Source organism: Orbicella franksi, chromosome 5 (genome assembly GCF_964199315.1).
Source record: "Orbicella franksi chromosome 5, jaOrbFran1.1, whole genome shotgun sequence".
NCBI lineage: Eukaryota > Metazoa > Cnidaria > Anthozoa > Scleractinia > Merulinidae > Orbicella > Orbicella franksi.
In genome coordinates, this window is record NC_138149.1 from 3,315,464 (window position 1) to 3,342,400 (window position 26,937).

The following is a 26,937-nucleotide window of genomic DNA, read 5'->3' on the forward strand; positions in this document are numbered from 1 at the left end:
GCAGTCTGCGAATTGCATGACATTTTTGAGCATACGTTGCTCTGCTCTCTTTTTCTCCGGAAGAAGACTGGGAAATAGTGAGATGTGTATCTGGGCATTCATTGGCACCTTTCGTAACATGCGTTGAGGCGGTTTTTTTGTTTTTGTCTTAGGGTATGATCGCAGATGTTTGAACGAGAGCATTTGTAGGGTACAGTTACTTCACTGACTCAAAACAATTGATTGCAAAATCAAGCGATGACTGATACTCTGACTGTAAAGAATTTTCGATCATTAAGTGTTGAGAGGTTTTAAAATTAATCCGTCAAAACAAAGCTTCGATAATGAAAGCACCTTTAATAGTCATTCAGAGATGAAATGGAAGCTGTATGTAGTCTACACACTCCAAAAACACCCTTAAACGGTTTAGACACGCTGATGGAATGTTTGTTCGTTAGCAGCCTAACGCGCGTCTCCCACGCCGAGCCGCTGGCAGAGCTCAAAGAACGTTTGCGTGGGAGGCTGGTGTAATGCTGGCTTTAAAGATTTTCTGGCTCAAAGCTGAGTTAATTTTAAAATTTCCTTTTGTTCTTCCTCATCCCGATTATTAAAGAAAGAAGTTGTTGTGGCTTATATATTCAATAAACCTTTTTAAAATACAGCAACAATTACAATTAAGACCTGGAATTAATTATGAAAGTTCTTTCTTTTCAAAAATATGCCTAGGCGTTTATCCTGGTGGGAGTGAAAACATTCAATTATTGGAATTTCAGATTTGTAAGCAACCAATTAAATAAGGACGCTTTGAACAGACGCCACACCCACACTAACAATTCAAATTATGAAAGAGCCCCTTGTGATTTAGGTTTTAAAAAAGAGAAGCCCAGCTCACTGGCACTCATAATTTCGAGCCTTCGACAAGACATCAGAAGCCTGACTACTTCAGAGGGAAAAATATCAATTCAACGAGATGGCAAAGTTTCAAGTTGCTTTTTGTCTGCTCGTGGCCTTTACTGTCATGCTCCAAGTGGAAGCCGGATATCTTTATCCCCGAAAGGAGTTTGATGGTGAGTCGAGCAGTCCAAAAGACCGTACAAAGCACACTAAAGCTAATGTCCCTATTTCATGCTTTTATCTCCGATACGATTCCGTACAGAAAAAAAGAAAATCAAATTACTTATGTATTATTCAGTAGCATTTCAAATACAATTGAAGTGCAAGGTGAGGAAATCGCGTTTCCAAGAACCCTTACCTACTGCGTTCGAAGAAATTATCTAATCATTTACTCTTTATGTGTTTGGACCATTATCTTAACGGACATGGTTATAAATAATATTTGCGAAGGCATAAAAATTCCAGGAATAATAACACACTCAAATGAGATCAGGAAAGACTGGAAGCGCAGAAAGAGGAAAACCGGAAGACCACAAACAACGCCGAAGTCAAACTGTTTAAAATTTGCGTCATTGTGAAGTGAAGTGAAGTGAAAGACTTTATTTAATGAGGGTGACCCGTGACAGTAACTTAAGTTACTGATAAACTTGGGGCCCTCAGCTTAAAATAATTAGAATGCTAAAAATATATTATTTATTATATTATATTATTATTATTTTCCGGCATCCCTTGACTACAGTCAAACCTTCGAGCGTTAGCCCTTCGTCGGAGCGAATCCTTACTCCTTACTCTTAATTTACTCTTTCTACAACTGCCACCTCTCCTCAACGGCCACTTTCACGCTCAGCTCTGTCTCCAAGGTGACCGTGCGTTTAAAAAATGTAATCTGACGTAATTTTATCTTCATTTGTTCCCAGCTGAGGCATTAATGGATGATCTGAGAGATATGGATATGGATGACGTCGATCGTTATGGTAAGCGACCTGTATTCCTTATGTGCACGTGCTAGATTATAGACCCAAACTAAACAAACGGTGGTGAATTTTTTGCTTTGCGATTCGCGCTATGCAATATTTTTGGTTTCGCCGCTAGCTAATAATATATCACAGTGAGCATTCAGAAGTCTCCCTTCAGGAGTCTCTCTCAATCGACGTAGGAAAGGTCTGAAAGTTTTGAAAGATTTGACACATCAATCTACAATTACAAAAGTTAGCATAAAGGGTCAGCGTCTATGTTTTGACAAACTCCTGTAAAGCCTCACTACCGAGGGAGTCCTGGGCCGAGATGAATTCCTTGCATTTTCTCGCCTGTTCTACCACAGGCGACCCAAGCTCACATTGCGTGGAGTTATTATTACTTTTTTAAAATCTTTATGCGAACGTTCAACGCTTGAAACGTGACATATTTACCACCGACATCTACTATTACATAACGACCGAGTTTGGTTATGCGGAACGTGACCTTCGCCCTGCAGCATATGGTGGTGTTGTGTTACAACGGTTTGAATTTATAAAGGTTTGTATGGCGGAAAAACGGTAATCGACACGATAGCTGAAAGTTTGATATTTTTGAAATAAAAATGGCTTACCTCAATGCCTTGTTGTCTTTTCTATTGTCATCTCGCTTCTCAGCTCGACCCGAAGCCTTTAAAGCGAGTTATCGCTTTTTGGTTTTCCTCTGCTAAGAAAGAGTACTCCACGCAATGTGAGTTTGGGCCGCCTCTGGTTCTACAATCCCAGACAAAAAAGTTGGGACACGAAGCAAGTTCTCCCTTCCCCCCTCTTACAGTGTTGATAATCACAAGGCATAAAGGTCAACGGATGATGTGTCTCTCACAGCTTGAGCTCGGCACGTCTAGCATACGAAACGTCAAGTTTAGCAAAAACATGAGTCGGTATACTGTTTGCGTTATATTTTTAATCAAGTTACGATGGCCTAAGAACTATGGGTAGCTATTAAATGCCTGCGCAACTGGTTTGAAATATACCCTGGAAAAGTTTAAGAGGTCCTCAGCGAGCCACGCCGAACGGTCTCCTCGAGGTATAATGGCCCTAAATACGGATTGTGCGGCTTCTCTGCAAGTGACAGACCGCAGAAAAGCTCAAGCAAATTATATGTAACGATGGGATAGAAAATTGCAATACACTGACCAAAAATAGGGTATGATGCGTCGTGTGTTAGGTACTACTGATACGCATGCGCTATTTTCGTAATTTCTTTGTCATGAAGCCCCTAGTTTGACCACTTACCACATTAAAGAATCTCTTTCTTCCCACAGAACTGAGCAAGAGGTCTTGTGCCGATGACCCCTACTATGCACCGATATGCAGAATGTTCAGTGAATCACACTGCAATCGTAAAACTTTCTTCACTTCCACTCGAAATTACAATGACTTCCATACATGGTGTAGGCGAACATGCCACGTGTGTTTTTAAAATCTGACAGGTAGGTTGTGAGAAAATTAAAGATGATAATGTGAAACAATGTTTGTGGTAAGTCTGACGCCGGGCTTTCGTTTCGTCCCGGCCAAGGAACTCTTCCCAGACCTTTCTGCTTGGCAAACTCGTTGGGTATCGCGCCCAAAGTCTCGTTCGCTAACAAAATGATGACGGCATTCCCACCTTATATCGAATAAGGATTCCAGACATCACAGATTCTCGAGTGAAAAACGGTTATCATGTATTATCACAAGTAACTGTCAACTTTTACTGTCAGTGTGAAACAAATGGAGGTTTTTTTTTTTTTTTAAAGTAGCTACGTCACAGTTTGCGCATCTTAAAATTTTAGTCTAAATCTTTCAAATAAAATTCGTCGTTTTTAATCCGTGTTAATCTTGTCCGTACTTATTCCTTTATGGTTTATTTTTATCTCTTTAGTGCTTTTTAGTGCTTTTCTAGCTAAGTAAACTATTATTTTCAGGTTTCCTTCAATTCAAAAATAATTTTGCACGTGGCCAAAATAACTCAAATACGGTGACTGAGCTACTTTAACATCAGCACAAGTAACTGTATGTAGACTATTCCCTGACGATTTACTTTTATTACTATTACTATTATTATTATTATTATTATTATTATTAAAGGACAACAGCACCAAACCTCCATTTTTGTGTATTTATAAACACAAATTTACGAGTAATTTTCAGTTTCAAGAGTAGCGCGCACGATCGCTGTCTACAAGCGATTAGTAAAATTCGACTAATATATTAACACAAATGCTACAATCTGATTTTGCTCAGCCATTACACATTACCAGCCATTAGTGTGCAGAAGGCTTGGTGTGGTCGACAAAATTGCAAAGTTTCCTCGTTCCTCCGAAGTTTTGAAAGAACATTTAGAAACAAATTAATAAACAAAATTCCTAAAAGGAGGGCACCTACGGTTTCTTGGATTAAAAAAGCTCGAAATTTTTTAAAGAAACTGATAAGCGCGCGAACACAACTGTAAATGCCACATTGACAATTTATTCAGTCCGCGCGAATTCTCTAAAGCCTGAAGTTTAATACTAAGACCACAAACAATTGGAATCGTTATTTGAAGGAAATTTCAGTTAGAATTATACTAAAACAATGACATTATTCAACTATCACCTCACAGAAATCAAGAGCGAAAAATCTAACTGTTAAGTGCGAACCAATCAGATTCGCGGATTTCCAATGGAACACAACTGATCCTCTTACTGTTGTTTTTATTCTTAACAGGAAGACGAGAAGACGAATGTGATTTTATCCCAGCATGAATTAACTGTAAATCGAATTTAGATTTAGTAATCGTTAGTGTCTGCCCGTTCCTCCAATTTCTCAGAATTGCACATAAACTGAAAAAGAAATCTTGCATGGATTAAAATAAATATGAATAATATACACGTAGTAACGTTTTTTAGGGCAATTAAGTAGTTCCACTGTATTTTGGTAACTTTCGAGGAGCGTGGTTTGGTAGTCTTTCTACTGTAAAGTGCTTTGCCTTTGTTAAATAAAAGGAATAAAACAGTTACTAATGTAGCCTCACGATATTCGTTTCGTTTTAATAAAAAATTTCTCGAAATTAAATGTCTACAAATCTTCGTTTGTCATACATCTAAGTCTGTCATCCTGTTTCAGTCTTTATTCTCTCTTCTAGTGGTCAGGACATAATGTGTTGGTTCACTTCAGATCTTTTTACTGTTGCTAATTACTCATACCCTTGTGACCAAGCTCTCATGCTTCGCTCACCCACTCCTGTCAGACCCCTCACCTGCTCGCTTCGCTCGTCGACGGCTTTGCTCGTACCGCCAACGATGAGAGCCTGCTCGCAGACTACCTCAGAGTTTGCCAACTTGTTTGGGTTCATATATCTTGGAGCCTCTTCATATGAACCCGGTAACCGGGCGGGCTCGGTTATCGGGACGAGTTTTGTTTTCTGTTCATATGGGAAATTTGAGCCCGTTCTGCCGGGATAAAATCCAAGGAACACAACCAAAATGGTGGAACATTAACTTGTATCGTTCGCGGTTGTCGTAGCTTTGTGGACTCTTGTAACTTTACTAATAAAGACAAAAATTATGCCATTTTGGTAGCTATGTTGCGAAAGCGTAGCTATTTTGTCTAAAAAGTTTCGTCCCGGTTACCCGGGCTGGAGTGTTCATATGGGAAAATTTTCATCCCGGTTACCGAGATCTCGGTCGCAAAAACCGAGATCTCGGTAACCGGGCCAGCCCGGCTCCTCATATGAACCCACCGACATTTTTACGAAGGAAAGAGTGGCGAGGCGAGATCTCGGAAACCGAGCCAGCCCGGAGCCAGCCCGGTTGACCGGGCTCATATGAAGAGGCCCTTTTCAAGCCAGTATAACAGATCTTACTGAGTCGCAGTTAAGCTAATGGCTTGCTCTGTTTTACATTAGCTGGAAGTAGTCCTCTTTTATGATGATTTCCTAAATGAGGCGGCTTGATATTGATTTTATATCCCAATGTTCTGGACAACCAGTTAGTTACAGCACCATACGACATTATTCCCGGCGTGTTCAATCAAGAAAATTCGATATCGGAAAGCCGTTTTTCATCGCCTGTCATGTACTTCAGTGCTAAGCTCGTTGGGACACTGAGTCACCTTAGGCCCTGGTCAAACACCCGCTCGTAGGCTGGAGTTGTAGTTAGCGCAAATAACAAGATCATCAGAATCGAGCAAATGAGTTTCAAGAATATATTTTATATACTCTGGAGAGGATTCATCAGTTCCCTTGATGCACTATGATCCGAGTCAGTGATCTCGGATCACTGATCCTGATTCGGATCATCCTTAAGGAACCTACCCCTAGTATAAATCTGTTCATTTTCTGATGTTTCGTTGCCCTAAAATAAGTGGAGTCGTTTTGTGTCGATAAAATCGATAGGTTCGCTAAAATCGATAGCATTAATTTAAAAATCGATAATTATCGATTACTCTCAATGTATCCCTTTATCGATTTTTATCGATTCCCGAGACAATTTATTTATTTCTATTGTTATTGATGTTATCGATTAAAATTATTGATTGAACACGTCGGGTAATACTACAGCTAAAATGTTCTAACAAAACAGCCAAGTAATAAGTCTAAGAGCTTATTACAAAATGCTTCTTTTCGAGGTTTTCTTGCGCACATTTCCTGGAGCGCTGTTAAATGTTGGAGAAGTAAGGCTTGAGCAAAGCAGTTCAGTATGAAAATAGGCAGGTAATTAAATAACAAACACCATTTCGACCTCGTCAAGATGTCAGTGCCAAAGTTCCAAAATGCCAAGGTTGACGATGACAACTTGAAACTTGGCAATGACATCTTGAAGACGTCGAGAAGTTGTTTGTTTTTTCGCTTCTTTTCATATTGAAGTGCTGTCAAATGCACTGAGCCAGAAATATTGCTCCCATACTATAACACGTTGTGCAACTTCAAGTAAAAGAAACTGGAGTGCGGAGCAAAATGTTTAATCTTAGGAAATTGAAACGCAAGGTGAACGAAGTGTTCTAAAAACCGCAAAACCTCTCGTTCCTGTTTTCCCGGCTAGTATAAAATTAATGACGTTACCGCTTGGCATTTGCCGCGGCTTGTCTCTTCGTTAACCTCACCAACTGATAATGTGGGAAGCCCAAACGTTTTTAACGTAATTCATGAATTAATAAAAGGAATTGGAAATAAGAGCGATTTTTAATCGAGTGCCGAAAAAACCAGAATCAAATGTAAATACCCTGGCCGGTGAAAAAGGTACAGACAATCCAGTTAACAAATCAAACATTAAACTCCAACAGAATACATGAAAACGGCACAAAGCGCGAGACAAAGTGTATGAGCGAGTCGCAATTGATTTATTGAGCCAATCACAAAACGTCGTAATGCAAAACCAAGATGCCTGACGTGGAATGAGCAATAACCACATTGACTACCAGTTATACGTTTGTGCCTGTCAAAACATGTTCAGTATTCTTTACTTTCAATTTCAACGCCAGCGATTCGGGTTTTGAGCTCGTGGAGACCTGGGGCACCTTCCATTCAACCAAAACTTCCGAAAATTTCGAAACGGAGATAGGATGGTTCGAAAATGTCCTGGAAAGGGTTCCAGAAATTTCGGAAATTGCTGAATTTCCGAAAAGCGAACCATTCAACCAATTAAATGGAAAATCGGAAATTCCTGGTAATAAATTTCCTCTTCCAAAAGTTTCGGAAATGCTATTCCATTAGTCCCTAGAAATTTCCGGAAATTCAAACCAAAAATTTTCGTCGAAAGGAAAGAGATCCAGGTATAGGTTATGAAATGGCGAAGCCTCTTTCCCTCAAGTTTTCCATCTCTACCTGAATATTTGTTTTATTCCACGTAGTGATTGTCACTGGGAAACCTTTTTTAAAGTTCTAAAAATGAAAGTATTTCTTTGATAAAGAACGTGACTGATTTTATTTTACGGCTCGACAACAGTTTGAAACGTATTAATTTTGACTCGACAACACTGGTGCAATAAACTTGCAATGCCTATGAAGGTCTATGAAAAAAGAAATAACTTAAGGCCTCAGCTGAACATTGATCCTAAGGCACCAGTCCACACTACGCCGGGGAAATTTGAAAACGCAGCTTTATTTCTATCGTTAGGCCGAACGTCCACACTCAGAATCCATCACTAAAACGGAGCTTTTCTAAAACGGTCTTCAAACCGGAGGAATTTGGGAACGCCGGCTTTGCGTTTCAGTGCGAGCTTTTCCAAAACGATGACGTAATGATAATCACGTGATTTCCTTGCCCGAGTTTTCCTCAAACATAAATCCATAATGACCTATGACCGTTGCGTTTTCAAATTTCTCCAGCGTAATATGGACGGAAAACATTTGATGCTTTTTCAGAGTGGAAAAGGCCGTTTTCAAATTTCTTTAGCGTAGTGTAAACAGGCCCTTACAAAAGAGACTGGATACTATGGTAGTCAATTTCAACTTCAGACTTAACTGCATTTGAAACAACAACAACAACAACAACAACAATAACAACAAAACCCAGTTACTTTTGTATGGACAAGAAAAAGTTATGAGTGGCTTTTGCATTATGTTGCACTGCAAATGACCAAACACATCCTTCTTATGCTACAAAAAAAAAAAGAAATAAATAAAAATAAAACAGCATAACATAAAAAAAAATTTAAAAAAATTATATCGAAGAAATTATTAGACCCTCTTATGAAACTTTTACTGATACATTTATTTACAATAAGAAATGCAGCTAAATTTGAAATCATAAATATGTCATCGCTAATGCCTCAAGCAAACGTTGAATGTTATTTACTGGATTTTCAGATAACAGTCCTATCTAGGTTTTCTTTTTTGTAAAAGGATATTAATAAAAAACAACAACCAAGGAGGAATATAGAGGATCAGTGAAAGAGTAGAACCATTAAATGGTTTACTTCAGTCTTCAATTTGAGGCACTGAGGGCCGGAGTCGCCCTCTCAAAAGAAGTTGCTCTGTTTTCTAAGGAACATAAGTTGAGTGAATTTAATTCAAGGCAATACGAAACAATTGTGTTGTAACTTGAAATTAAGCTGTTTGGAGCACCGAGGTTATTTGCTAAGAGAAGCACAAACGTTCAATTTCTATTCCAAACTCCTCGCCGCTGTCTCCGATGTCATACGCTGCTATGTCGAGGATGGGAAGGCGATAAGGCTTAGGCGTGTCCACTTCTAAGACAGTGTGATGCCATTTGCCATCCTTTACCTGCAATTAACCAAGCGGAGATGTAATTATTACACATGAAGTTCTTCATAACCTTAAGCTTGATTATTTTGACCGTCCTTATCCTAGACATACCTCTTTTTACCTGGACGAAAATACTATTTTGCACTGATAATATGACATAACATCATTTCAATATTATAAGCTCACCGAACACCCATCTAGGATGAGCTTGGGTTTAAATTTGTTTGAAGACTTCGCGTGCATTTCAACTCCATTGTCAGCCTTGATTTTAATGGACTTGGATAACCCGTTGTTCTTATCACCCCAGGCCACCGAGTCTTTGCAGTTGTACTTAATTCTCTGCCTGGCTCGGTCACTCAGCAAACGGAGAAATTCTAATTGACTGGGCTCTGCCACATATTCAATCTGCAAGGAAATCACAACTTAATTAGTATCTGGGCAAATGTCAAGCAAACGGATTGATAACCCTGAAACTAGAGCCCCTTAAGCTCGTTTACTAATTACCTCTCGGAGCGTATGAAAGGGACTGAGGAAATTATGTTTTGCCATTTGAACTCGACAAGATTATTATTCACGTTATTGCAGGAAACATTCATCGGTCCGGAAAAGTTTACCGCGAAAATACCAGAAGATTATGACAATAATCAGTATATTTCACAAATTTTGATTCCACTTAAAAATTGAATAACCAAAATAAATAAATGAATGGGTAAGTCAACTGATATGTATACTAGAAATATGTTGCATATCCATGCATCGAAACAATATTGATAAGCTTAGAAGGCTTTGATTTTATTTGAGCTAGTCTTTCAATGAGTTTTGGGCATGGACACTTTGGTTTCAGTCAGGTAGAGTATGCAATCAACTTCATATGGATATAAAAAATTGCAATAATTATAGAGGAAGCCACATCAGCCTTTTCATGCGGGTTCTCTATCCTGGTCAATTGGAATTTGGAGATGTTGGGTTTTGTGGAGGGAGGAAAACCCGGGTTCTCAGTAAGAGCCCACAACAAACTTAACCCACATATACATTCCACCAATAAACTGTACGTACATTCTTAAGCATGCGCAGATCCTCTCTGAGCCACTTGTATCCATCAGCGCCCGTGAACCATTTCTTATTTCCTGTAGTGTACGCCTAGAGAGAAGAAGCATTTGGGAAGAAGACATACAAGACGAATCAAGAAGACACAAGACACAGTTTCAAATGAGTTATAGCAAAATTAATATGAATATAGTCGTTTCTTCCTCCCCGTCGTCATCTCAATCATGACCGGTAAGGACACTGATGACGATTGGCACTATCCATTTAACCAAAAATTCTGAAACTTTGAAAGAGAGACAGATGGTGCGAAAACTTCCTTGGAAGTTTCCGGAAAATTTCGAATATTGCCGAATATCCAAAATGCGAACCATTCAACCGAAAATTCCTGTAAGACATTTCGGTTACAAGAAATTTTTGAAATTTTGGGTATACTTCGCGAGGTTGTCGGGAAATTCAAACGACAATTTTTCATCGAGTGGAAACGACTGATAACGACGAGTGCAGGTGCATTGAAACTTCACTGAACAGAGGCATTATAATGCTAATTTTAGAACGAGCTGAAGAAATTTTCACAACCCACTTTCCTTCTGTCACGATTTTATCAAGAGACTACTCCCGCCTTAGTGTTGACTTCGCAGGGCGGTAGCCGAAAGAAAAAAAAAAAAAAAAACAGAGATTACCTCGCTGTTGTTTACGGGATACAGACAGGTTGATTTAGTGTGGTATTCGCAGCGGACTTTTATGGCATCGTTAGGTAAGCCATCGTTGGGATCGATCCAGTAAGAGCCTTTAAAAAGAACAAAAAGTATAATAGTATCAAATGGTATACACAGCCACCGGTAAGAAGGTGCATGATGAACAAATCTAAGATAAATTGTGAAGTAAAAACAGCATTTCGTTGTTATGATTCATGGTACTTGGTTAAGTTGTTTCATATATGTATACCCTGCTGTAACATCAACGTTTTGAACAAAAATATTTCATATAACTAATAGGCTATAATTATCATACCACTTGGAAGGTCAGGATAAGACATGTACAAGTCTTTACAGGTCCTTGCGGGGAATTTATCTGTGCCATTTGGCTTTTTCAACATTTCAAGTTTTTCCTTCACTAGAGTGACAAAATTTGATAGCTGAAATGGAAAAACAGGGATCAGAATTACGACAATTGAAAGAAACAAAAACAAACAATAACAAAAAAAGTGAAACTGTAAAACTAAAACTTACAGGATCAACGTCCTCCTCTTCAACCTTTAATTTTTAAAGGAAAAAAAAAAAATATTTACTCCGTTAAATTTTATTTGACATAAATTATAAGAGATTGCAGTCAGATGTAAATGAGAAAGATGATATGATTCTGTGAGACGCTCTATTGTGGAGTTAAGGACATACATTACAGCTTCTGTTGGTTGGCATAGCGCTCGGTGGTTGGTTTTTGAGTTCTGCTTCACTTGCTGAACTTGCCAGCTGTCGACGATAACTTTTGATAGTGATACATTTTTTGACCTTTTGACGTTAACAGCTTTAGAACGACGTGGCTAGTTTCCGTTAAAGGGAGACGCGCTTAGCCAAGTAATCGTTGGAAAGAGCACTAAATCTAACCGCTTCGGAGCTTTGCAATAACGGGTAAATAATTTATATTGCCCGTTGAGGTAGGTTACAATTAAAACCGCCCTTTAATTTTGCTGCAATTTGTAAATTTTCGAATACAAGTACTGCAAGTCTTTAGCGTAAAGAGACCTTCGAAAACAGAGAAATATAACAATCTACTGTTGCAAACTACACAATTGAAGTTCAATGACCTTTGCTGTCTGTTGGCTTCTGTAAAGGTTTACTGTCCCTGCTTTCTCGGCCGTAACTGGTGGGTCACGTGATGCCTCAGTAAGTTGTCCGAAACCAGTGTACCCTGAAGAAGTCTAAGAAAAACGTCGTCATTGCAGTTTAGGTAGATCCGCAGTAAATACCCAACACAAAACTACAACAACAACAACAACAACAGCAACAATAACAACAAAACAATTGAAGATACTAGCTGGTCGCTTACCACTAAATCTCCGATGGAAACCTGCAAAGGAGACAAAACCAGACGACATTAAGCAGGCAGCACATATATAACACGATATCCACTCCGTGGATGGCAATCAGCAGATACAACATAACTGCATGTTTCAACCGAAGGATAGCTGTAGAACTTCTGATATAACTCCATTTGGGAGAGAACGCTAAACCATCAACTAATCGATCTAAGCAATGAAAAATTTGCTGCACTTTTGTACTTTACGTACCTAAATGAAAGTGAGTCCATGATAACTTAGAGTTTTGTCAAACTCAACAAACAGAGAGACAATTTTACGTGTTTTATTTTTTGAACTTAACAGTGTGAACGAAGCGTACTTTTAACTGCTTTACATAAGTAGGCCATGTTACTTGGTAGTTACAGGTATAGATATAGGGCAATCAAGGATTTACACTACTCGTGATATTTGAAAATTCTCAAATATCACGAGTGGTGTAAATCCTAAATTGCTCGAGTTTTTACACGATTACTCATTTATTACATGACTGAGGAAATTACGGACGCGCGCGCATAATATCCACTGCAGTACAAATTAAAAATTCACGATAAATAGACCTGCTCTCAGCCAATCACAATGAAGCGCTTTTTTGAGTCATAAAATGGAAACCATGATGGACTCGTGAATTCAACAAACGAATACGTACTCACCGGTTGACCTGGAGGTCCAGGAATTCCAGGATCCCCCTGTGAAAGGTGAAAGTCAAGATATTTCAGCACGGAACAAAGTCAATATCTACCTTGCCACCATTACATACCCGATATAAAAATGGGCCGAATCCTCAGTTTCAAAAACAAAAGGTTTTTTAAAACAAAGATTTTCATTCAAAATAAACCAAACGTATCAACCTAACCTTGGCCGCTGAGCCAATTTACCAAGTTTACCGAGTTTGTTTACCAAGTCGGTTGCCTCTTCATTGTCTCTTTACCTGACAAATGGTGATCTAAAATTAATTTGATGGTAACTAACGATGAACCTACCCGTAAACCTTCGTCTCCCTAGAATAAAGAAGAAACGCGAATATTAGAGTGTTTCGCCAACGTCATTAATTATACATGTACATGCTAATAGTAAAGGAATCATATTACGGGGCCGATTTCGAGAGATTTTAAACTCCAATTTGGCTCTGGAACTCACATCATCCCTAAACCTCGATGTTATTCCTTTTGTTTCGTTAACTTGAACCTCGAATCAGAAACCTTTTTTTTATAAGTATTAAAGGCAATGTAGTTTGTGGACAAAATTAATCAACAAGACGAAAAGGCCGTTCGTGTCTTGAAAACTGAATAGTGCACACAAAATGAGTGTTAAATGAATTATGTTTTTTGGGGGGTGGATAGATAATGCGTGAATGGTCGGGAGGGAAGGATTGGCACTAATTCAGACGATGTAAAATGGTAAATGGGAAACGGGAATAAGGAATTAACCTTTTTCAGAGACTTTTCAGTGGACTGAATCGAAAATTCGAGTTCAATTTACATCCCAGCAGCAATTTTCGGCAGCAATTTCTTTTAACGTAAAACAACCAATAACTATATTCAGGTATCCATAAATTCTAGTACACTTTCTACGCTTCAGTTTTATCTCATTTTCGAAACATCGCCGTCGTGTAACACAACAAAAATCAAAGTAGCTGGTCTTAGTTACGCACAAAGATGACTTGATAATAAAGTCCTGAACTGCATGAATGAGTCAACTTTTAGGGCTCCACTGGGAAATACCTGTCTTCCACGGTCACCCTAAGGAAAAAAAACAAAGATACCATGAGTTATCAGTGCAAAATCTGGGTACCGTCTGTATGCGCGCGTTGAAGATAATTAATGAACTTTATATCAAGTGGAATGGCCTAGCTTTAGTAAGAAAACGGGCACAAAACCCGGGGGTAGGGGGGGGGGGTTGTCGTGGCAAGTATTAGCATGATATGCCACCTCAGAAAGAGTACTGACAATCGAATAGGTTTAAACGTCTGATCTAAAAAAATCTACTACTATTTACCTTCGTTCCTAATTGACCAGGTGGACCCATTGCACCCTGTAAAACACACACAAAAAAAGTTTATCTAAAAGGTTGGATTTTCCTCCGCTAATTAATTAACGTAATTCCGTGTTCCAATTGTGTATCACACTTGATGGGGTATAGAGCCCAGCTACAAATTTACTGAAAAATATTACTTTTAAGGTGGCTAGATGTTATTTAGGCAAAGTTAATCTCAAGCCAATGCAGTCAGCGGTCACCCCCATCTGCATACGTGACCTGCGGGTTGACCTCAAGAGCTTGAGGCTGGCCTCGTGACCTTCATGCGCTTGGTGTTGCATTTCAAGCCGATCTTCGCGAATCATTTGCTGTTTTGAGCCGATCTTTGCGGATCTCTGGCTACTGACAAGTAATCAACTTTACTGTGAATCATGGGTTTAGGTAAGTATAGTGTAAGGTAAATATATTTGTCTACTGAACTCCTTTCAGTGCGACGTTGCCATGGATACCATGCTGTACCTGAAGTGCTCAGGCTCCGGCAACTTATAAGGCAGCAGCTACCAAGCTCATCTATTGGTGATGAGTTTAACCCGCTATGAAACCGCGTTATGGACTTTGATAAGCACAGTATTTGACCGGGCTAATTCCATTAAGTACATGGAGGAGGAGAGAATCCGGATAAAATTTATGAATGTAATGCGACCAAAACAAACAATTAAAAGAGTTTGCTTCAAACTGGTAAGCGTCACATTCTTATTCTAAATTGAAATAGTAAATAGGAGGTAAAAGACTTTTTAATTGACATGCCCGTAGCTCTAGTTAATTGGTTTGAAGTTGGAAATAATAATACGTAAGCAAAACAATTCAGTTGTATTGTCTGCTATTTTCTATCACAATAAATTACCGCCGACTATGTAAATCAAACCATATTCATTCCTTATCATTAACGTTATCGTTGTACCACTTCGCCTTGTTCTCCGTCGTTTCCAGCAAGTCCCCTCTCACCGTCAGATCCCTGAAGGAATAGAGAGGAAATTACCGCCGGAAACGATCAATGCCATGACTCATTACATACTAACGTGCCATACAATGAATTTGATAACGATGATGATGATGACGATGACGACGATGACAGAGACAATGATGCTGATGACCCCACCGATGGCGGTGGTGATCGGCATGTTAAGGAAATTCATGATTTAGGTAAACAAACAGTAAAATCGTTGTGTTCATGTTAGTAGATTACGTTCAAAAATTAATGTAAGGTGCCAATAGTCAGTGGCTGATATTTCAATCTTTATATCACTACCTGTGCGCCTTCCTCTCCATCATCGCCTCGAGGACCAAATTCTCCTTGCTGGCCCTGATAAAGATCCACAGGAAAAAGCGAGGTCATATTTAGATGCCGTAAATCCTCGAATTAGCGCCCCCACCTCCCTCGAATAAGCACCCCCTTCGAATAATCGTCCCTCCTATCGCTCAAAATTTAAAATAAGCGCCCCCCCTCAAATAAGCGCCCCCCCTCAAATAAGCGCCCCCCCCTCGAATAAGCACCCCCTCCCCTTCCCCTATTTTATGGACGAGTACTGAGACAACGAAGGATGTATAGTTTTCGTCATGTAGCATTAGATTTGCATTATTTCAGTTTGTGAACACGTTAAGTGAACACGTTGAACACGTCAGGGTACTAACGGTGCCGCGATTTAAACTTTAGGATCAGCTTTTTATGTCGATAAACAGCTTATGTTGTTGTTTAAGCGCAGATGGTGTATTAAAAAGGTGAACATGTCAGGCCACGATTTGGGAAAAATAAAATAAAAGCCCCCCACCCCCTCGATTAAGCGCACCCCTCGAATAAGCGCCCCCCATCTTTTCCTAAATTTGAAATAAGCGCCCCAGGCGCTAATTCGAGCATTTACGGTAAATAAACTAAACAAAAAAAAAAAGACGCAAATTTATCAACGATATGTGTATTTATCATGATTTATTGGATCACATATGTTAAAACTATAATTCTGTAGCCGTCTTAATTACCAAAATGAAGACTATTGCACCGTTCTTAACAATTATTACCGTCTTTTGCTAAGTCAAAATAATGTGTTACATGCTGGCGAGTATAGCTAACGAATGAAAGAAAAAGTATATTCTGCCACTTTGCACTGAAAAAAAAAAAATAAATAAAAAAAAACACAAACAAGAACAAAAGAAGAAGAGGAAATATGTGGAAAATTTGGGCAAACAAGTACTACGGTGTAAAGGCACATTTGTTGAATAACATAGTCTCACATGTGTGATGCAAATCTGCGAAGTGTTAATATTTTGCCACTTGTTTCCTCAAATGTTAGATGTGTAAAATTACGCGGCGTTCAGTGCAACAAGTTTATCTTACGTTACCTTAGGTCCAGGACTTCCCGGCGGGCCTGGATCACCAGCCACTCCCCTCTCTCCCTAAAAATTGTAACAGTTCGTTAACATCGTCAACATCGCTGATTCGTAACTGGACAATTATACGGCTGTATGTGAATTGAAAGTGGCATGCATACAGTAAAAAGAACTTAGCTCCTGCTGTTGGAATACCTTCAGCACCAACAGTGCTATTTTACATGTTGGAGGATAAAGCTTGTGATGTTGACAAAAACGGCATACAAGAATAACGGGGGAAATAAAAATATTGTCTTTGGGCGCTTTCAATTCGTCCAAATGTCCACTGGCGGAACAGCATTTTTCGCAATTTCCAGAAAAGAGGACAACCTTGCTAGTGATATCCAAATTTCCGAAAATTTCAACCGGGAATTTCTGTTTTCCATTTGATTTTCCTTCCTGGATTTCTGGAATTCTCGGTTGAATGGCGTGCATTTCGGAAGTTTAATAATTTTCGGATTTTACGGAGGGACTTTCTAAGGAAACTTCGGTACCAATTGTCCCTGTTTCCAAAGTTCCTGGATTTTTGGTTGAATAGAAAGCGCCCAATAAGACAACATGCGGTTGTATTTATTTTTGGACACATTTGAAGATAATATTTGGCAGAAAAAAAGGAAAATGAGTATTACCTTCTGTCCTTCCAATCCATTAGAACCCTTTATTCCAAATCCTCCAGTATCGCCCTGAAAATTGATCAGGAAATTTGTAAGTTCTGTTTTATTACATAATTTTCTCGCGATTTCAATAAATTTGTAACTAATGTATATAAGGTCATTTGTTATGCACTCTGTTACTATATAATGTAACTGCAGCTATTTAATATATGGCGCTCACAGTCTCTCCTGAGGATCCCACAATTCCTTTAGGTCCATCCACACCAGGCCCTCCCTGGAATAATTAAAAAATAAAATAAAAATAAATAAATAAATAAATAAATAAATAAATAAATAACTCGACGACCAGAAGGAGAAGAATTTTAAAATTATTTAAATTTAGTTATATTTAATTCAGTTAATATTTAATTCAGTTATATTTTAATTCAGTTGTTAAAATAAATGAAATGAGGTAAACATCGCAATGTTTTGTTATCGGGAATTCTAAATTCGACACAAGTAACGCAAAATACGTTGTGACGTTACCTTTTTTCTGCATATCAAAACACACGAAAGTAAGTGTCTTAATATATCTTTTACCTTCGTTAATAAATTCCATTGGAAAAGAGGTCTTTGGGTATATTCTTGAATTATGTTTACTCAACAAAATGTAAGTTAATTAAGGCTTCATCGCAATTGCTACATTCATAAAATAGCCAACAGCTTGTGCCATAACACTTACGTCATCACCGCTTATTCCATCATTACCCTGCTCGCCTTTCGGCCCAGCAGAACCTTGGGGCCCCTGTGATCCTTGCGGGCCTTGTAATCCCATGTTGCCTTGGTCTCCCTGTGGTTATGGATAGAAATGGACAATGACATAAAGGCCGAGTAACAAGAGCAACGTTCTCTTTCAACTTACCGCGCGCGCACCATATGCGCATCGCAAGTTGAAAACCGTTGTTATGCGTATTACCATCTGTTGCAAGTTACACAGCTACTTTTTACTCAAAGTAGAACTCTTGTCTATTTCAAACAACTTGTTGCTGCAACATGCAACACTGGAGTCAATATGCGCAGTTACGCTTCTCAACTTGCAATGCAACAATGGTGCGGGACAATTTTAAAGAATATGTTGCCTGTATTACTTCGCATAATGCCCGGCGACGAACTGAAAAAAAAAAAAAAAAAATGACGAGCGGCCGGGAGGTCCGTGTCTTGAGTTCGGTCAAAGGATATATTTATAAATATTTATGTTTTCTAACATATATACCTTGGGTCCTTGAGCACCAGCTGTTCCTCGCTCTCCAACTTCACCCGCTTCACCCTAATGAAAAAATGAATGAATCACTCACTCACTCACTCACTCACTCACTCAATCAATCAATCAATCAATCAATCAATCAATCAATCAATCAATCAGTCAGTCAGTCAGTCAGTCAATCAATCAATCAATCAGGATGTTATAAATATATAAAAGAGAAGGAAATCCTTTAACCCAAACCTACCACTCCTCCAGGTTGTCCCGGTTCGCCCCGCGAACCCATCGCGCCAACGTTTCCCTTAGAGAGAAAGCGAAAAAAAATGATAATAATGATTCTAAGTAAACAACGATTAAATAACGCAAACGCAGAGAAAACAATTTCCCACCTAGGGAAAAGTAGCAACGGAATAAAACGGTGATGATCATATTTGGAACAAGTTAAATTATTGAATAGAGAAAAACAGCGTCAAGATCAATGACTTACCTCACTTCCAGGTTCTCCGTCTTTTCCGTCATTACCGTAGTCTCCGGCTTCGCCCTGAGCAAACATTAACGGAACAAAAAAGCGCGGTTTTTACAGACAACAAAATCTTCGTAGAAGGTTTACTAATCTAAAATTAAGATTTTACAGCGTTTGGCCTGCGTGTAAAATATCTGTGAGTAGTGCTCAAAATAAGGTTTAAAATATTTGTAAATTTAAATCCCCAAGCTCGATATCATCAAACCTCTCTAAATTAATCTGAACAGTTCTGCACCAAGAACTCTTTAAATTATATTGACTACCAAAGCAGTAGATTAGAAACGCAAATCAGACCTTCGCTCCAGCATTCCCAAGAGCTCCCGGTAATCCAGTCAGACCAACGCTTCCCTGTTTGTGACAACAAAACAAACAAACATATAAACAAACAAACAAAGGAAAGCAAAAAACAAAGTAACTAACAGATCAATAATAGTAATAATATTCTTTGAGCAGGGTGTAGTCATCACAGTCGTGGTTTTCAGAACGGCCCTTTTTTGCTTTTTATTGAGGTCAATGAGATCATTCCATCTACGACTAACGTATAAGCAAACCGCCATGAATGAATCGTCTCACCCGCATCCCAGCAGCCCCTGCAGGTCCGGCTGGCCCTGTGAGTCCAGCTATACCCTGAATAAAGAAGGGAAGGACGTATTATTATTCGTTTTAATTTTCTTTTCAACTTGTAAATTCCTCATAGATTTTGAAGGGTTGTACTCACTGCAATTCCACCAGATCCCAGTTCCCCTGGAGATCCAGGTTGACCTGGCCGACCCTAACGTTGAAAATAAAAACAACTATTCTTAATGAATGAATACATGAACGCATACGTGCATGCATGAACAAACGAAAATAGATACAGTGCAGTTTTGCTTACGTGAGAGAGACGACATTATTTTACGGTAATGTCGTCTCACTTTTAGTTACTTTTGCCGCGCCTGATTGCTTGAAAACTTGCCATGACAACACAATACTGAAATAGGTCAAATTTTAGGACTTAAAGCCATGAATCGCCGCTAATCTCTAACTTGTTGCCATTTGCACAGTGTAGATAACTTTTACTGCACACTACGTACATCATCTCTACGAGTTTATATTTACTCAGTATAATAGTGAGTTTTATGTAGGTGACGAAGGCAGGTAACCGTGTTTAATCATTCGAAGTCGTCGGTTTGGAGTCACTGCGCGACAATACGAAAATATTTTTTATCCCAACTAGCCGCCAATATAATGCTTTAATGCATTTAGTTTATATTAATCAAGTAACTATATCAAGAGAAGGACTGGGTTCGAACTTTCAGGGCTGTTCTGAGGAAGACACTGCTGTCACTATAACTCTCAGAGTGTCATGTGTAAGACATTAAAGCAAAATGTGACATCAAAGCGAAATGTGGTAACTTTTAAAGAAACACGTAGCAACGTGTTTAACGATTGTGTTATAATTTGCGTTACTTGTCAAATTTTCCGTCTGAAAATCAAGTGGTCGCCAATGGCAAATAGTTTGCAGAAACTGTAATGAGCAAACATTGTGTTCGGGAGGGGGGGGAGGGGGGGTGTTACAGAGCTCTTAGTCGTCTCATGTTCCAAGGTAAGACTCTGAAAATCATAACTGAAAGATATAGGCCAAAGAAAGAAACAACTTGAACAAGAAAAGTGTAAATACCATAGCTCCAGTGACTCCTCTATCTCCAGGATCTCCAAAGTCACCAGCTTCGCCCTAGCGTATAAGCAACCACAGATGAAATTGTGCTTTGGTTGACCAAAGACACAACATCTTTCAATAGGCTAGCGCGCGATTTGTCTAAACGCGTCGGGTGGCTGAGTATGCCCCAGCGAAAACTGGGGAATATCTGAGTGATATTCTCTAATTTCAAAACTGCGCGTGTAGCGAGAAATATTTGAAGGATAATAAACACAATAGACTCCATTTGCAAGAATATTTGTCCTTGGATAATAGCTGTTCCTCAGAGCTTCTCGGAACAGATGATGTCCGCGGACAAATATCGATTAATTAGTGACCACCAAGTTTTTTTTTGGATTCTTCAAGTGTAAATTCGATCCTTTGCTAAAGTCAAGAACAATTCTAATACCTTTCTGCCTGGACGACCATCTCTACCAGCGACTCCTTCGCTTCCCGCTGGCCCCTATGTAACAACAACAAAGCCGATTATTAAAAATATACAAAAACGTTTCGTTATTAAATATAAATTGCAGCCGGAATAACAATATGAGCTGATTTCCCCAGTAGGTATAAAACAATAGTGAAAATTTCGCTGGGAATATGCATATCTCTTGCCTAAAAGAGCAACGCAAAAAAAAGGCAGTTTTAAGTTTTGTCGAAATTGAGAAATAATTAAAAATTATTGGGCGAGGTTGAGCAAAATATCGTGACTTGTCAGTGGCGAGCAGATCAATTATTTGCAGAACCAGAAGGATGAGGCAAATAACTGATCTGCAAGACACTGACAAATCATGATATTTTGCGGTAACCGAGTTCATTTGATCACCAAATTTGTTTTCATATTTAAATCACTCTCGGACAGCTCAGGGAAGCAATTTGCCAATTTTCACCCAAGAGCGTGGTTACAATTACACATGAGCAGAACATTAGTTGCAGAAAAACACGTTTAGATGGTAATACGCATGAGCAGACCATTATCGGTGGATAGGTATTTGCAAGTCACGTGGTGGGCTCTCGATCAATGAAGAGAAGGAAACAAATGCATCGAATGAAAAGGTTTTTTTAATTCTTACCGATGGTCCTGGAAGTCCCGAATTTCCCATCGATCCTCGTTGACCAGCCTCACCCTGTATAAGACACAAGCAGAATAACAAAACAATGTCTCGAAATAAAGTGCCACCAGTCTGTAATCAGAGGTAAAATTGTGTTAAATAACCATTACTTCTTCTCCTGAATCGCCTCGATATCCCTTGAGTCCTACACTGCCTATGGAACCCTGAAAAGGGAAAAGACATTTCACATTTATAGTTTATAGACAATTCATAATGCCAAGTATTTCCTCGTATAGTTTGACCCCGCTAATTCGAACTCGGTTAGTTCGACTTCCCCATTATTTCGAACCCCAAACCATTTCCCTTTGGATTAGCCCTTCATTACAATCGGCTATTTCAAACTATTTTTCGTTTCCCCTGAGAGTTTGAAATAGCGGGGTTTAACAGTATTACGCGGGATGTCCCTCGTGTGTGCGTTGTACAAACGCTATAGTAGGTCGCATCAACGCCCCTGAAGTTACTTTTTTGTGGTGTTCTCGTCTCTTTAAAACTGGCGCAGTGCGGCGCGCAGTGCAAAAAACACAAGACTCTGACCCATTCCCTTCTACACGTTTTGATCGCCATGAGTTTAACACTCCTTTTTGTAGGTGATGCAAAAAAGTCCTTTCAAAAACCAGCAACAAAGGGGAAGGGTGTCTAAACGGTTACTTTAATTCCTTGTAATGATTTTCTAACGCAGGACCCTAGGAATAATTTCTGACTTGTTCTCGACCCGGGTTTGTACAAAAGCCAAGACAATGAGCACGCCCTAGTTGGCCATTATAAGCCGTTAAAGTCTGGCCCAGTTTAAAACCCGGAAACCTCATGAAACCATTGGAAAATCAAAAGTTTTTCTCTTATAAACTGCTAAGAACGCGCGATTGATGAAGCTTATCACTGAGGCGAGATATGTCTTCTGTTGCTAAGATACATGTAAATTCTGGCGAGCGTGCTGATAACCTTACCTCAGCTCCAGTAGAACCTGGTCTGCCGCCCGGTCCTGACTCTCCAGTTGCACCCTGATAAAATGAAAAACGTTATTAAACCGTTCAAGATCTTAGTTTTTTTTTTTTTTTTTTAAAAAAAGAAAAGAAATCCAATTCACGGGAGAAGAATTCCTCTAGAACATATTTATTTAACAAATAAGCCTAAACACGACGGGCATTTGAGTGTATCACAGTGCAAAACACGGCTTAGGCTTTTTCATTTGCTTTATGATATAGAGGTAATGTGGCGAAAAACAATAAAACACGCTTTTTATTTGTTTTATACTCTGATAAAACATGGGTTTTTCACTAATCAGAGCGCGCGCGGGGTCCTATCTATAATATAACAAGGAATAAAGAGCTTGTCAGGTAGATGAAGCTATATATACACGTTTTTGAAGACACAAATCTGTAAGCCTAACATGTAGATTGATATGTACATGTCTATAGTAAACAAAAAAGAAGACATTAGTACAAACGAACATGTAGACGTAAAGAAAATAACGTATGGCATTGTGAGCCAGGTTAAATTCAAGAGGCAAAATAGACGAGCTTACAAGGTTTTAAAGGAGCTACGTCACGGTTCGCGCATCTTGAAAAGTTTTGCTTAACTTTTTCAAGTTCGTCGTTTGTAATCCGTGTGTAATTTCTACATCCTTAACCATCCTTATTCCTTTACGGTTTAATATTATCTCTTTAATGTTTTTCCATCTTAGTAAACTATTATTTTCAGGTTTCCTTCAATTTAAAGGTAATTTTGCACGCTCCCAAAATAACTAAGTAATAAGTAATAAATATATCTTATTAGATGCTCTGGTGTGTAGTATCGCTGTATATTTTTACGAGTTGTGCCGTATTTTGACGAGCCCGTAGGGCGAGTCAAAATACAAACAACGAGTAAAAATATAAAGTGATACTACACACCAAATCATCTAATAAGAGATTCATTATCCAGCTGCTGTAGTCAAAGAATTTAACGAAAGAGGGACAGTGTGACAGTTTTGCGTGCGTGCGCTAGGTTTACTACTGTACAATATTGCTGTATATTTGTACTGTTATGTGCACGGTATTTGCTGCAGTTGGATAATAAGTAAGGCAAGCAATAAGTCTACTATGAAAATAACTACTGTGACTGAATGGCCATGAGTGTCCTGCGGTGCACGATGAGGGATGATGAATGCCACTAAGCTCCTTTAAAGTGACCAGCAATCACGAAAATCATCTACAGTAATGGATTGCAATTTCACTCACCTTCACTCCACTAGGTCCAACAGCACCCGGCTGGCCTATTGGACCAGGCGGTCCCTAGAACGTGAATAATATCAACAGCTCTTTTACTTACAATTTAATATATTCTACCTGGCAGGGTTTTGAAGATTCGAAGGCCAGTCAGTTAGCCCGCCTCCAGATATGGCCCGCACAACTTTTGGAGATGTGCAACTTTAAAAATGCTTTCTCCTTCGCTTTCTGGTGATTCGATGTATATCTCGACAGCACCTGAATGGTGACATTTCTAAATTCCAAATAACACAGAATGGGCCAATTTACACCCATTGGTTAGCTGACGCACTTGCCTTAAACGGCACACAGAGTATTCAAGTTCGCATGATGAGCTTTACTGTTATCAAACGGGACCTGCTGGGTCAACAGCTGGGAGATTGACAATGCTAAGATGAATTAAAAATTACGATCTTTTAAATCTGCGAATTTGACAGTGCTAAGAAATTTGTTTTAAAAATATGGGTGGGGTGATATAATTGTAGGCCTGGTTCTGTGGGTCAAAAGGAACCAAAATGCTAGTTGTAGCTACGCCCCTGATATGGTGAGCCAAACTTACTGCGCCACCCAAGTAGCCTGCTTGTCCGCTTAGTCCTGGATCACCTCGAGGACCCTGGCGTATGAAACCAAAAAACGTTAGTGACTTTCACGTTCACGTTTACCTATCCTCTTCATCTCAAGTGGCACATAAGGCCTCTACACTTTGCCACCAACCAGCTCTTGTCTCCCTTGTCAGCCTCCGCAATGAACAAGTCGTTCTAGCTGGGTACTCCGTGCAGCTGGAGCGAGATGGACATGGCATCGATGCAAGAGTAACAAAATCTAGCCTGTGAAATCATGTTGTCCTTTAAAAGCATATAGTAAGGAAATTGGAAATGGAAATGGAATGGAAATGGGAATTCTGAGTAATAGCCCCCTAATTAGCAGCTAAAGTGCAGCTATGCTTCTCTAAGACATCTTAGATAGGTTCGTTATGTCGGGATTGTATGTCTAAACTAAACATCTTTATGATTAACTTTTTGAATTAACACATCTTACCGGGTCGCCATTGGCACCGGACTGTCCACCTATTCCTCTGTCTCCGGAACTGCCCTTTAATAAAATTACAAAAGGAGATTAAAAAAAGTTTTAAAGGGAAAGCAAGGCATCCCAAATAATTCAGGGAACATTTTTCTTTTAAATTGACTTTGAGGCTGATGGAATTTAATTTGAGGAATGGTTGGGGTAGAGCCGAGACGGAAATAGCATGCATTGCAATCTGCTACCTCTGTTCGATTGTGTCTGCGTTTGATTAGGTCAGATTACAATTCATTCCAGGGATCGGGAACTGTCGACTGCACTTCGATTTTACGTGATCCGTAACGCCTGCTTTAAGACTATATATGAATGATAAATGAGAATAAGGGCTTTAAAGTGGTATGCATCCATTAAGTTTATATCATCAAAATTCATTTTCAAGTCAATTTTGAGCTCTATTCATTTCCACTGTGGTAAACACTTGCCTTTATTCCCATTTCTCCTGGCATTCCCTGTTCTCCTGGATCACCATTGGCACCCTAAAGAAAACGTAATTCCAAACTTAGCACTGAAGAGGGGCAAGGCCCGAAACGTCTGCTAATAACTTGATTCTTTGGTACAATTTCTATTTTCAATGTATAACTTTCGTTCTATCCACGTGAACTACATACTGTGTTCGTTACTGATTTCCATGTCTTTTTCAAATCCTGTAGTGCGCTCGCCTCCAGATCGAGCGATCAGGGTTCGAGCCCTGGTCGGGAACATTGTGTTGCGCTTTTCGGTAAGAAGGTGTATAAATGAGTACCGGCGAAATTAATGCTGGGGGGTAACCCTGCGATAGACTAGTATCCCATCCAGGGGAGAGTAGAAATACGCCTACTGTGGCGTGCAGAAACCGGAGATGCGCGTCGGCTTGATCGGCCACTGGCTCGCCTTCAGACTTTACCTTTACATTTTCCAAATCAGGGAATAAAGGCTTCCTTTCAATCATTTTAATATGTGACAGAGGATGATCGTTAACCGTTGAATTTAAAACCATAAATATGGCAGAAATGATTTGACTACAATCATGTCTGACTACTGAATGGTCTATCAAGCTTACGATAATGCTCTGCGCATCCTGAACCTCATACTTACCCCGCTGCCATCACCGCCAGTGCGACCGCGGCGACCAACTGGCCCTTGATCTCCCTGGAACATGATAACAGAAAAAAGGGATATTTTGAAGCAACATACTTCTCTCAAACAAAGTTATCTTCTGCGACAAAAAACAACATATACTATAGCTTCACAGAAAACCACGTGGAATATGAGTGATACACAAACATAGGACGGGATAAGGTTAATAAATAGTAAATCATTTTCACGTAAATCAAACGTTGCTTTTGTCTTCTTACGTCTTCTCCTTTCGTTCCGGGTGGTCCTGTTGCTCCCATTGGTCCAGCAGATCCCTTTCATAAAAAAATAATAATAAGAAAAAAACGGAGACAGAGACAGAGAAGAGAAGGAAAGAAGACGGAAGGAAGGATAGAAAAAAGACAAGGAAAACAAAAGTAAAAGTGAGAGGTAGAAAGAAAGAGAGAAAGCAAGACAAAATAAGAAAGAAAAAAGAAAGAGAGTGAAAATAAAGAAACAGAGAAAAACGAAAGAGAGAAAGGAAAACAGAAACAGACGAAGAGAAAAAGAAAGAGAGACAAAACAAGCAAGTTGGTAGTTGGCTAATAAAGATTATGTAAATTCATTTCTGATAGTTTTCGTACTGTCTGTCCTTGATTTCCGACACTTCCTGCATCGCCCACAGGTCCTTGAGATCCCTGAAAGGCGAATGAAACAATAATAATAAAAAATAATAGTGATAATGGTAATAAAAACAAAAACAATAACAATAACAGTAACCGCAACCGCAACCGCAACCGCAACCCCAACCGCGACCGCAA

General features: G+C 39.2%; 2 protein-coding genes across 2 annotated transcripts in view; one reads left to right on the top strand and one right to left on the bottom strand.

Annotated features, from left to right (window-relative positions):
- Positions 1–155: 155 nt before the first annotated feature.
- On the top strand, positions 156–4,906 carry LOC145486237 (uncharacterized). The gene is made up of 4 exons (XM_081464861.1): positions 156–1,046; positions 1,791–1,847; positions 3,152–3,319; positions 4,575–4,906. The coding sequence occupies exons 1-3, from the start codon at positions 950–952 to the stop codon at positions 3,307–3,309; spliced, it is 312 nt and encodes a 103-aa protein (XP_081320987.1). The 5' UTR covers positions 156–949; the 3' UTR covers positions 3,310–3,319; positions 4,575–4,906.
- A 2,254-nt stretch (positions 4,907–7,160) lies between these two features.
- The window catches only part of LOC145486213 (uncharacterized), a 43,587-nt gene continuing 23,810 nt past the window's right edge, over positions 7,161–26,937 (bottom strand). The window contains exons 35-70 of the mRNA XM_081464825.1: positions 26,761–26,814; positions 26,398–26,451; positions 26,138–26,191; positions 25,486–25,539; positions 25,022–25,075; positions 24,543–24,596; positions 23,957–24,010; positions 22,685–22,738; positions 21,851–21,904; positions 21,702–21,755; positions 21,038–21,091; positions 20,611–20,664; positions 19,669–19,722; positions 19,524–19,577; positions 19,245–19,298; positions 18,915–18,968; positions 18,675–18,728; positions 18,440–18,493; positions 17,909–18,016; positions 17,408–17,461; positions 17,203–17,256; positions 16,547–16,600; positions 15,462–15,515; positions 15,114–15,167; positions 14,174–14,209; positions 13,900–13,917; positions 13,159–13,176; positions 12,829–12,864; positions 12,148–12,168; positions 11,906–12,019; positions 11,331–11,354; positions 11,113–11,236; positions 10,782–10,888; positions 10,111–10,194; positions 9,241–9,459; positions 7,161–9,072 (exon numbers count right to left, since the gene is read on the bottom strand). Coding sequence (XP_081320951.1) covers positions 8,926–9,072; positions 9,241–9,459; positions 10,111–10,194; positions 10,782–10,888; positions 11,113–11,236; positions 11,331–11,354; positions 11,906–12,019; positions 12,148–12,168; positions 12,829–12,864; positions 13,159–13,176; positions 13,900–13,917; positions 14,174–14,209; positions 15,114–15,167; positions 15,462–15,515; positions 16,547–16,600; positions 17,203–17,256; positions 17,408–17,461; positions 17,909–18,016; positions 18,440–18,493; positions 18,675–18,728; positions 18,915–18,968; positions 19,245–19,298; positions 19,524–19,577; positions 19,669–19,722; positions 20,611–20,664; positions 21,038–21,091; positions 21,702–21,755; positions 21,851–21,904; positions 22,685–22,738; positions 23,957–24,010; positions 24,543–24,596; positions 25,022–25,075; positions 25,486–25,539; positions 26,138–26,191; positions 26,398–26,451; positions 26,761–26,814 — 2,298 coding nt within the window. The 3' untranslated portion in view covers positions 7,161–8,925. The remainder of the gene's footprint in view (positions 9,073–9,240; positions 9,460–10,110; positions 10,195–10,781; positions 10,889–11,112; positions 11,237–11,330; positions 11,355–11,905; positions 12,020–12,147; positions 12,169–12,828; positions 12,865–13,158; positions 13,177–13,899; positions 13,918–14,173; positions 14,210–15,113; positions 15,168–15,461; positions 15,516–16,546; positions 16,601–17,202; positions 17,257–17,407; positions 17,462–17,908; positions 18,017–18,439; positions 18,494–18,674; positions 18,729–18,914; positions 18,969–19,244; positions 19,299–19,523; positions 19,578–19,668; positions 19,723–20,610; positions 20,665–21,037; positions 21,092–21,701; positions 21,756–21,850; positions 21,905–22,684; positions 22,739–23,956; positions 24,011–24,542; positions 24,597–25,021; positions 25,076–25,485; positions 25,540–26,137; positions 26,192–26,397; positions 26,452–26,760; positions 26,815–26,937) is intronic.

Bases quoted from the DNA above. Each gene is read 5' to 3' on its own strand.
- LOC145486237 (XM_081464861.1), top strand. From the start codon at position 950: ATGGCAAAGTTTCAAGTTGCTTTTTGTCTGCTCGTGGCCTTTACTGTC. The intron at 1,047-1,790 runs GTGAGTCGAGCA...ATTTGTTCCCAG, and splicing joins TCCCCGAAAGGAGTTTGATG to CTGAGGCATTAATGGATGAT. The intron at 1,848-3,151 runs GTAAGCGACCTG...TTCTTCCCACAG, and splicing joins GGATGACGTCGATCGTTATG to AACTGAGCAAGAGGTCTTGT.